The sequence below is a fragment of the Elephantulus edwardii genome, unplaced genomic scaffold (genome assembly GCF_000299155.1).
Source record: "Elephantulus edwardii isolate Elephantulus edwardi_28Jun2011 unplaced genomic scaffold, EleEdw1.0 scaffold00070, whole genome shotgun sequence".
NCBI lineage: Eukaryota > Metazoa > Chordata > Mammalia > Macroscelidea > Macroscelididae > Elephantulus > Elephantulus edwardii.
Window position 1 is genome coordinate 672,916 of NW_006399820.1, and position 12,282 is coordinate 685,197.

Genomic DNA, 12,282 nt, shown 5'->3' on the forward strand with positions numbered 1-12,282 from the left:
AAATACTTGAGCACCACAACAAGACAAAGGTAAATAATCCAATAGAACAATGGGCACAGGATATACACAGACACTTCACCAAAGAAGACGTTCAGACAACAAACAAACACATGAAGAAATATTCAAAATCCCAGCTCTAAGAGAGATGCAAATCAAAACAACTATGAGATGTCATCTCACCCCAGTAAGGATAGCAAAATTTAACAGAACAAGAAACAACAAACACTGGTGAGGTTGTGGAGAAACTGGAACACTTATTCACTGTTAGGGAGTGAGTAAAATGGTGCAGCCCCTATGAAAGGCAATATGACGCTTTCTTCAAAAGTTGCAAATAGAAATGCCATTTGACACAGCAATTCCACTACTTTGAATATGCCCCAAAGAAACCATAACCACCACCCAAGCAGATATATGCACATGCATGTTTATTGCAGCTTTGTTCACAATAGCAAAGAGTTGGAAACAAACGAATGGATAGAGAACTATGGTATATACACACAGTGGAACACTATGCTTCATTGAAAAACAAGGAACTCATGAAATATTCAAAATGGGTGACCCTGGAGGACATTATGCTGAGTAAAAGATCTCAGTCGCAAAAAGACAAATACTGCATAGTTTCACCATTGTAAAACAGGAATGACAAGGGGTTGGGCCGGAGACTGAGAAAGATGGGATAAATTATTCATACTGCATTGAAACATATTAGAGAAAGAACTGTTTAAAAGGTATATATGATTAGGTATTATTGTCATGACATGAGTCTAGAACGAATGCTACAGAATGGAGTGGACTTGGGGGGAAGGGATTGTACAACAATGAAAGAATTTTTCTTTTAATTTTTCAAAGAGAAGAATGAACTAGAGGGGACGGATGGGGAGTGAGACAAGTGCAACAATGAATCTTCATAAAAATTAATAATAATAATTTTTTTAAGTTCAAAAAAAGAACTCAGGCATGCAATTTCAATCCACCAGCTCCTCCGTTGGAAAAGAATGGATAATCTCTCCTGCGCTTTATTGCTTCTGAAAATCCACTGATGATTCAGCTATGAGTTATTTCTGGCTTAACAGTTAATGACAACAGTAAGCCTTCTAAATTGCAAGAGAATAAATTTCTCTTTGTTGAAACCACCTACATGGGGCATCTCTCTTAAAGCAGCACTAGACAGCTAAAGTATAAGAATTACCCAAACTTGAAACAGAGACATAGAGTGAGCACATGCTGCTGGAAAACTGGTATTGATACACTTGTCTCAAGTAAGTGAGACAAGGAAGATATTTCAAACCTCAGTTTGAAAAAAAACATGCAGTAATTGTGTAGTACAAAATAAAACTTAATAAGGTGAAGTATGCCTGTATACATTTTCAAAGCAAAACACGATAAAATGAGCTATGCCTGTATTAATTTTCATTCTAGAAGTTAGTAATTTGTTATCTTTCAGAAAATGTAGATACTGGAGAAAATGGAAAGAAGGGCATGAGGAATACTTGTCCCTAAATGTTTTCTTGTATTCCTTTGTAAGACACAACAAAACATGAACATATTTTCTTATTTTTCAGCTCTGTTATTATTAAAGACAACATATTATATATAAAGTACCGTAGCTCCCTTTTTAAAAATGTAACAATGCTTCAATGCAGTAAACCTAATTTATCCAGTTTTTCTCAGTCTTATCCCCATCCCAATGTCAGCCTCATTCTACAACAATGGCACCATATAATATTTGTCCCTTTGTGAAGCCAATGAGGGAGAGAATAGTTTAAAATTAATGTATTTTAGGGCATTATGATTATCATAAGAGTCCGGAATGAGGGTTGCAGAATGGAGTATACTTTGGATGGGAGTGGGAATGTGCGGGGTGGGGGTGGGGGATTGTGTAACAATGAAGGAGTTTTTCTTTTGCTTTTCAAGGAGAGGAGGAAACTGGGGGTGGGGATGGGGGTGAGTGGGTGGGGAGAAAAGTGCAACAATGAATGAATTCCAAAATCTCTGTAGATGTTCAGTGAAATTAAAAAGAAATAAATTAATTTATAAAAAAAAGTAACAATGCTTTAAATGATGTCCATTTCCTACTAATTAATACTGAGAGCTGATTTTGCCCTCTACTTTCTCTAATTAGTCTTTTTTTTTTTCTTAGTTGAATTCTTTCTACACTGTAAAAGCATATAATAATTGTATAAATTGTAGTTTGGATATTTTATCACTCATTCATTCAGTTACTGTTGTGGAGTTGGTACTACTCATAGCTCACCCTCTAGCAGATTTCCAAGGCTATAATTAGAACAAGAGGAGATTTCCCATCTGTCTCTCTCAGAGCCTCTGATAAATTTGGACCCATAGAAAGGCACTGTCTTTGGATAATGAGAACAATTCTATATGGAGGTATCAATCCTTGCAGAAAGATAATCATGTTTGATAAAATAGAAGTTTAGTGAAAAAGAGTTAGAGCCTCACTAAGATGGATCGACAGAGTAGCTGAAACAATGGGCTCAAATATAGCTAGATTTGTGAAGAAAGTGCAGGATTGGACAGTGCTTCTTTCTGTTATAGTTGGGATGGAGATGAATTAGGACTGATTGACAACATCAACAAAAATGCTTCATTTTCCAGAAAATGGCTATTGAGACATTAGAGTCTTGGCTGTGGCAAAGGAATGGAACTTCCTGAGCTATGGAACTTGGAATATTTCTTTAGGATACTCATGCCTCAATTTTTTTCTAGTCTTAGAACCTCTTGCTACAATCCAGGAAAAAAAAAATCCTTCTCCTTCAAGGAATTACAGAAAAAAGAATATTTCCATATTTCTGTGACCTAGGTAGGCTTAAGGGCGCTTGATATTTATTGATATCCTTCATTCATGTTTGCCTGTCAGTTATCATCCATTTTTCTTTTATTTGTAGGACTCAAGTTTATAAATAGATATATTTATTCATAAAGTTTACACGGAAAACATTTACATATAAAGTGTTTAGTCAGATAAATACTAGTTAGTATATTGAATAGAGAAGTGTCAACTGTACTCTCTGCTTATACATGTGCTTTTCCTGTAGTTTAGAAACATTCAAAAAAATAAAAAAATAAAAGAACCTTCTGTCTGAAATGGTGTTGACAAATGTTTATCCCCAGTTGGTAGGCTTTCTTTTCACTCTGTTGGAAAAAATTTTTGATGAGCACAGAAATTTAACCTTTAGAAAATCCTATTCATCAATTCTGTTCTCGTTAGATTATACATTCTGACTGTATTTGTCAGTTTCTTTATAACATAAGCTAAGCCTGTTCATCTCGGTCCTAGTTTGTTTCTTATAAACTTGATGGGTTTGGACTTTGCTCCCGAAACTCTGATCCACCTTGAGTTAATTTATATGTATGGTGTGTAATGTGGATCTTGTTTCAGTTTTCTGTAAGTAGCAGTCCAGTTTTCAAACACCATTTGTTGAAGAGGTTGTCATTTCTCCATTTAATAAGTTTTATTTCCTTGAAGACTATCAGTTGACCATAGATATCTGGGTTTATTTTTGGGTTCTTAGTTCTGTTCCACTGATCAGTGTGCCTGTCATTGTACAAGGGGCTCATAACATAAGTTTACAGAATATTCCTGGGCCTTCAGAAGAAAAAGATGGATGATTCAATTATGAAATTGTCAAAAGACTTAGACTTTTCACAGAGGAAGACATTAAAGTAGTCTACAAATACATGAAAAAATGCTCTAAGTCACTGGCAATAAGACAGATGTAAATCAAAACTACAATGACATACCATCTCACTCTAGTAGCAGTGGCTAAGTTTAGTAGGGCAGTAAGCAATAAATGTTGGAGAGGATGTGGAGAGGTGGGAACTCTTGTACATCGTTGGTGGGATTGTAAATTGGTACAACTACTTGGGAAGACAGTTTGATATTTTCTCAAAAATTAAATATAGAAACTTCTTATGATCCAGCTAATCTACCAGCAGGAATATATCTCAAGGAAATTAGAACTGAAACACATACAGAGATTTGTACACCAAAGTTCATAGCAGCATTATTCACCATCACAAGAACATGGAAAGAGCCCAAATGTCCAACAACAACTGAATGAATTGTAGCACTCAAAATGAACAATTTTGAAGAATATTATGTAACTTGGGAGAGGCTTGAGAGTATTATACTGAATGAACTAAGTTTCATAGGGACAAACACTGCCAAGGATCATGATTGTAAAAATAGAAGAATAACTAGTAAAATATGTATGGGAACTCAAGGGTGGAGGAGTGGAAGCAGAGGAATGAGGTAGGTAGGAGTGAAACCACAGGGTTACACAGTTTGGTGGGTGGATGAGGGGTACATAAATGGGAAAGATCTAAGTGAAAAGACAGGGTAATGATTGCCAAGGTCCAATGGTGATTAATTTTATAAAACATAATACATAAGAATGATTGTATGAAACATAATGTGAATGAATAACAGTGTGAAACACAATGTATGCAAACTGTAGGCAAACCAATTTTTTTAAAAAATTAAAAAAATATATTCATTATGACAAGTATTGGAAGTATATATGATGCACTTAATAAGAATAACTTGGTGTTAGTTGAAGATTAGTTACTTCAAATTTACATAGGATTAAAAGGAAGATCACTTCCCCTTATTTCTGATTATAGCAGTAAACTTCCAATTTGCAGAGTGGTTAAATGTGTCTCCTTTTTTCTTTCAGAATCCTGTGTATGATTGGAGCCCAGAAACTCAGGGGCTCATCCTAAGTTCCATCTTCTATGGTGCAGCCATAATCCAACTTCCTAGTGGATACCTGTCTGGAATATACTCAATAAAGAAAATAGTTGGCTGTGGACTTTTTCTCAGCTCTCTGTGTTCTCTGCTTATACCACTAGCAGCTGCATTTGGAAAAACTTCAGTTATTGTGTGTCGAGTGGTCCAGGGTATAGCCCAGGTATTCATAGAATGCCAAAAATGAAGTGGACTTATATATATGGAAAATATCAGAGATCTGTCTTCATGGTTCTCATTTCAGGGGATGGCATCAACAGGACAGCATGAAATATGGACCAAATGGGCTCCCCCAAGGGAACGAGGTCGACTTACTTCTATATGTCTATCGGGTAAGAACTTGGAGTCTAAAATTGTTAAATCACCAAAGTGACAGACTAAAATAAAACACTCATTAACAAAAGAAGAAATTATAGCTTATAGAACAACTTCCACTGAAAAAAAGCCATGGACCAGATGGTTTTACTATTGAATTTTATCAAATATTTAGAGATGAACTGTCACCAATTCTACATGAGCTATTTCAGAAAATAGAAAAACTTATTTTAAGAAGCAAACATGTCCCTAATACCAAAATCAGGTAAAGACACTACCAAAATAGAAAGCTACAGACCAATATTTCTCATGAATAGATGTGAAACACTTCAATAAAATCCTGCCAATAGAATTCAACAGTATTAAAAAAAAACTTTATTAGGACCAAGTGAGATTCATAACAGGTATGCAAGGATGGTTCAACATAAGAAAATCAACTAATATAACTCATCACATTAACAAAGTAAAAGACAAAAAGTACATGATCCTACCAATTGATACAAAAAAAGGCCTTTAACAAAATCCAACACCCCTTCCTGATTTAACACTCAATGAAATACGAATAGAGGGTAATTTCCTCAACATAGTGAAAAGCATATATACAAAAATGAGAGTGAACACCATTCTCAATGGAGAGAGATTCCCCTTGAGAACAGGAACTAGATAAGGATGAACACTACTTCCTCTCCTATTCCATATTGTATTGGAAGTCTTAGCAAGAACAGTAAGGCAAGAGAAGGAAATAAGAGATATACAAATTGGCAAAAAGGAGGTAAAATATTCTATATATGAAAATGATAATATGGTGTACTTAGAAAACCCTAACGACACGGTGAGAAAACTGTTGGACATAATCAAGCAATTCAGCAGAGTGGCAGAATACAGAATCAACATACAAAAATTATTCTGAATTCTCTACAGTGACAAAGTATAGGAACGGAACTAAAAGAAATAAAAGTAATTACAATAGATAATCACAAGATTAAATACTTGGGAGTAAATCTAACAGGAAACACAAAAGACCTATACAGAGAAAATTATAAAACCTTACTACTAGAAACAAAACAAGACCTAGAAAAATGAAAGAGTATACCATGCTCAGGGAAAGAAAGACTCAATATGGTGAAAATTACAATTATACCAAAGGCAATTTACAAGTTCAGTGTAATCTCAATACAGGGTATTCTTGGATGAAACAGAAATTACAAGTTCCATTTTTTTATGGAATGGAAAAAGACACCCTATAAGCTCAAGACTATAGTAAAAGAGAAATTAGGAAACATCATAATCAGTGATCTCACATCCTACTATACAGCCATGGTGATTAAGGTACAGGGACAAAAAAAAAAAAGATCAATGGAATAGAATAGAATTGAGAACCCAGAAATCAGCTTACCTATCGATGGTCAACTGATTTTTTACAAGGAGGCAAAACCAGTTAAGTGGGGAAAGTATAACCTCTTTGAAAAATAGAGTTGGAAAAATTTGAAAACAATCTGTAGAAAACTTAAGCAAGACTCACACCTCACATCATACACAAAACCCAACTCAAGGTGGATCAGGAACCTGGAGTAAAACCAAAGACCGTAAAATTCATCAGAAGAAATCTAGGAACAACTCTACAAGACCTAATCCACAGAACGGACAGACTTCTAAGCATAATGAAAAACCTACAACCAGGAGAGACTAAAATAGATGATTGAGATCTTTTAAGAATCTAATCCCATTGTTGCTGTTGTTGTTGTTTTTGTTATGTGTCATTGAGTCACATGCAACTCATAGTACATTAGTTCTAAAACTTGTTGTATCCTGAGCCAATCTCATCGTTCACAATAGACTAAATTTTGTTTGTCTAGTCACTAAGCCAATCCATCTTGTCTTGGGTTTTCCTCTTCTGTGCTGTCCCTCCACCCTTCCAAGCATAATGTCTTTCTCCAAGAATAGGTCCCTCCTGGCCATGGGCGCAAAGTATGTGAGATGGAGCTTCAAAATCCTTCCCTTCGGCGATCATCTTTGTTTCATCCTTTCCAGGGTAGATCTGTTTGTTCTCCTGGTAATCCACAGTATGTTCAACACTTTTCTTCAGCACCACAACTCCAAGGCATCAATCCTTCTATCATCCTGAGTTATTGTCCAGCTCTCAGATGCATAGAAAGTAATTGTGAAGACCATAGCCTGTATCAGGCCTTTCTCCATGTCTGTTCAGTCTGTATGCTGAGCCAATAATTTGTGAAGTCTGAATCTGTGAAGAAAAATGTGGCATCAAAATCAGATCATTAACAATCTGCATTATGCAAATAACACAACCTTGTTTGCTGAAAGCAAGGGGGACTTGAAGTGCCTCTTAACATCAAGAAAACAAAGGTTCTTACCACTGGTCCAGTGGGTAACATCATGATAGATGGACAAAGGATTGAAATCATCATTATTTCATCTTGTTTGGATCCATAATCAACATTCTTGGTACCAGCAATCAAAAGATAAGGAGATGTATTGTTTTGTGCAAGTCTGTTATCAGGGACATCTAAAAGAAAAAAAAACCCAAAAACCAAAAAACAAAACAAAACAAAACAACCAAAACTGAGAAGAGGTGATGCCAGTTTGAAGACTAAAGCGTGCTTGACACAGGCATTGGTCTCTTGAATCACTTGCTGTACAACTGAGAGCTGAACAACGTGTAAAGATGACAGAAGAAGAATCAATGTCTTGAGTTTTGATATTAGAGAAGAACATTGAATATTCCAGGGACTGCCAAAAGAATGAACAAGTATATCTTGGAAAAGATGAAGTCAGAGTGTTTTTTGGAGGCCAGGATGGCAAAGCTTTGTCTCTTATATTTTGGACATGTTGCTAGGAGAGGCTTTTCCTTGGAAAAAGATCATGGATAGAAGGGTAGAGGGTTAGTGAAAGAGAGGAAGACACTCCCCCGCCCCCAATTTAGATCAATTGACATGGTGACTGCAGCAATGGGCTTTGAATATGTCAGAAATTGTGAGAATGGTGCAGGATAGGACAGAATTCAGATCTTTTGTCCACGGGGTTGCTATGAATTGTACTTAACTCGTCAGCACCTAACAACCATTAGGAGACATTATTTCTATTTTCAGCTGCCTGGATTAATCAGGGTAACATTTGTTTCTTTTCATTAGGGTTCCTGTTGGGATCCTTCATTGTTTTGCTTGTAACTGGATTCATCTGTGAGTCCCTAGGCTGGCCCATTGTCTTCTATATATTTAGTAAGTTACCTTCTATAAAGCTTTGAAATTATTCATAATTTAAGCATACAAAGTTTAAAAATATATGTAATTATTTACATAGTTTTTGTGTACAGTGGAATAGAACTGACCAATAGAGAACCCTCCAGTGGATTCAGAGGAATTATAATGCACAGGAGGAGATTACCCATCTTTTCCCTGCAGAGTAATATGATTTAAATAAACTATGTGATTATAAACCATGTGATTTACTTTCACCAGCTGCAATTCAAAATCACCAGCTGTTTCACAGGACAAATATGGACAATATCTTCCAGTGTGATTAACTGCCTCTGAAAATCTGCTGGAGGATAAGCTATGGTTCTATTCCGTCTCAATAATAAATGACACAATTTCCTTTGTGTTGGCAAGACAATGCTTTATCACTAAACCACTAGAACTCCCAATATTGAAAAAGTATTAATTCCATTATAAAATTTAAACGATATCAGTATTTTTTAAGTTTTCATTATAAGCCGTGGGAGGTCTTGTGGTTTAAAGGATAATCAGCTGTGCTATCAATTCAAAGGCGGGTGACTTGAATTTACCACTTCCTCTGAAGAAGATGGACAAACTCTTCCTACATAACTCGCAGTATCTGAAAATTCACTGGAGGGTGGGTCAGATATGAGTAACTTTTGACTCGATTTTTAGTTTAATTACACTCCAGGCATTGCACTTAGAAATATACTTGCATGATTGCACACTGCTCCCACAATTCTATAATATAGATGTTACAGATCCACAAGTCTATAAACAAAATACTTGGAACAAAGGTCGGTAAGCATTGATGATATTTTAATTTCAGAAAGATAATATGTGTAGGTTGACAGCTCAAACCCATCCAGAAGAGTCTTAGAAAAAAAAATTAAAAATAAATAAATAAATAAACCCAAAAAGAAAAAAAAAATTTTTTTAAATAAAAGAGTCTTAGAACATAGGTCTGGCATTCTCCTTCTAATACATCAATCAGCCTTGAAATATCTACGGAGAAGTTCCATCATGAGTTGGAACTAATTTAATTTGAGTTAACAAGAATTACAATAGTACTATTTATATTTAATAAACTAAGTAAAATATAAAGCTCCCTATAATAAAACAAAATTAGTTTTACAATTAAATGCTTAAAATTGAAATACATAAAAGACTTCAAAGATTTGAAGTTTCAAAAAGATTATATATATAATATATAACCTTATATAATACATACATAACCTTTTCGAAACTTCAATATATATAGTTACATAGTAACTATTGGCATTCAAATTTTGGTTTTAAATTTATGGATAAGGAATTATTGATTATTCCCATTTGAAAGATTAAGAAATTTACATGAACTAACCTGCCAGAGCAATTTTTATTGGCTTTTAATGCTAACAGATGGGCTCCAACCCACAGCCACCTTATGTACATTATATTGAAACCCTTCGTGATTTTGTGTTAACCTGACAATCTCTGATGTGCTTAATTAAGTCTGTTATTGTAGTAAATGTGTCACTCAGATAGTGTTGCTTTTAGCTGACATGCTACTTTTCTAAACACAATCTCTTTCTAAGGACTGGTCCTTTCTGATAGCAAGTCTCACCATCTTTGCGTCAAAGGAACACTTTGGCTCCACTTCTGGCAAAAGAAAAATTTGTTTACTCACTTGGTAGCCAATAGAATGTATTGTTGCTGTTATTGTGTATCATCAAGTTAAAACTGACGCATAGCTGATCTTCTTCTGGTGGGTGTTCAGAGGTAGTAAATCCAATGGGGGAAAATAGCCGACTTTTCTCCCATGGAGCAACTAGCGTATTTGAACCTCATACATTTACATTGATAGTGCAATTCCAATATTCTCCATAGCACCACAAGTTGAAAGACCAATTCTTCCTTATTTCTTGCCCAACTTACATATCCAATGAGGCAATTGAAAATACTTTAACCTGTGTTAGAGACACTTTCATTTTTAAACTGACATGCTTACTCTTTAGCATGTAAAGAAGTGTTTGATAGCAGGTTTTTTTCCAATGCAATATGTTCTTTAATTTTTTGACTGTTGCTACAATGAGTGTGGATTGTGCTTATAAGCAAAATGAAATCTTTGAGAGCTTCACTCTTTTCTTCATTTGTGATGATGTCACCTGATGAGTCCAGTTGTGAGAAATGTTCTTTTCTTAACATTGAAGTGGATACTTTAGGAATTTATACAAATTAATACCAGAGAGCAGAGAGAGCAGGAAGACCAAGATGCCATTTATGAAGGCGTGCAGAGGCTAAGAGATCAAAAGAGGTTAGAGAGTTTATCATCATTTCTGTGAAATAATTTCTGTGGTATGGAGGGCAATACTGGATACTGGGAAAATTATAAAAATGTAAACATTGTTGCAAAGTTTCATGAAAAAAAGATCCAGTTTCTCAGACTAATAAATTAAAAAAAATGCCAGTTTGGGAAAGAGTACCGTCACAGACAGAAAAGACTCTAACTAATTCTACTTTGATAGGTGCTTATGGTGGTGTTTTATGTCTTCTCTGGTTTGTTCTGGTTTATGATGACCCGAAAGATCACCCATGCATAAGCATCAGTGAAAAGCAATACATCACATCCTCTCTGGTCCAGCAGGTAGAATACAAAAGCTTTTCCTCAATACTTTTCATATTATGGTTCAAATTAGATATATTTCAGTTTGTTACAATATACTAATAACTAATGGATTCTTTTCCAGTTCAGTTCAAGCCAACAATCTCTACCCATCAAGTCCATGCTAAAGTCTCTTCCAATTTGGGCCATTTCCTTTGCTACTTTTGGTTACTTTTGGTCAAATACAATCTTGTTTCTATACATCCCTATGTACATCAACTCCATCCTCCATGTTAATATAAAAGAGGTAAGTAAACACTCTGTCCTCTTTTTAACTTCATAAAGAACTTTATTTCTCTGTCTCATCAGACTCTAGTCTCAGTTATTATACACTCTTGAACTGTTAAGGGGATTTTTTTTTAACCTGGGGAATCACTGTTGACACTGTCCAGGACAAAAAGTACAAGTACTGACACACTGTCTGACACTTCTGCAACAATACACATATGCTGATCTTTCCATTCACTATATGATTGACCTTCTGTGTTACTTAAGGTTCAACACCACCTTTACCTGAAGGAACTGGTGTTCTTTTCCGGAAGTCACTTATTTGACTGAGCCATGACACCTTTCCTAGCTCTTACTAATCCTCTCCTCTGGGGTAAGGAACTTAATCTTGGAATGTGAACCCTTGACTTACTACTTGCTCAGAAAGACCTGGCATCTCATAATAGTCTTATTATTTATTACACTTAAAGAATCGTTATTTCTTGGAAACTTTTGCTGCTTGTTTATTTTGTTGTTGATTTAGATTGGTTTTTTTTAAATTTTTCTGGAGAATAATCTATTATGAAGACTGAACTTACCATTTTGGAATATTCTATAATGAATATATAATAACTCTACCGAGATAGCAAATATTCAAAAAAATTACCAATTAAGTTCTGATAAATTTCATCTTTCATGAAACCGTGACATTTTTACAAGAGTTAGAAGCAACTAGCCCAGAATAAACCCGTGAAATATGTTTATAATTGTCATCATAATTATCTATTATCATTGTCTCCAGGGTGAGCACTTGTCATTCCCAATGTAACTTTCTTCTATGCTGTCCAATGCTTTCAGGTTCCATAATAATTAAAAAGTAATTACACTGATAGTGACACTCCTTACTGATTTCTAAACTATTTTTACTTTGAGTAATGTGGTTCTAGATGTAATTCTGAAATTATGTGTTGATAGATTCTCCATTAAACAATGTAAAATTTAGATACTGAATTTTAGTGTGGGATATTACAATGAAATGTGCAAGGAGTTGGAGTCAGAAAATCAAAAGGGCCGAACTCGCTCAGCATTTCTTAAGCTCAAGGAACTGAAGAACAAAT

At 35.0% G+C, this 12,282-nt stretch overlaps 1 protein-coding gene across 1 annotated transcript in view; it reads left to right on the top strand.

Moving 5' to 3' along the window:
- Positions 1-12,282, top strand: part of SLC17A1 (solute carrier family 17 (organic anion transporter), member 1) — a 96,524-nt gene that overhangs the window by 33,230 nt on the left and 51,012 nt on the right. The window contains exons 3-7 of the mRNA XM_006888676.1: positions 4,695-4,928; positions 5,010-5,097; positions 8,230-8,316; positions 10,821-10,939; positions 11,043-11,204. Coding sequence (XP_006888738.1) covers positions 4,695-4,928; positions 5,010-5,097; positions 8,230-8,316; positions 10,821-10,939; positions 11,043-11,204 — 690 coding nt within the window. The remainder of the gene's footprint in view (positions 1-4,694; positions 4,929-5,009; positions 5,098-8,229; positions 8,317-10,820; positions 10,940-11,042; positions 11,205-12,282) is intronic.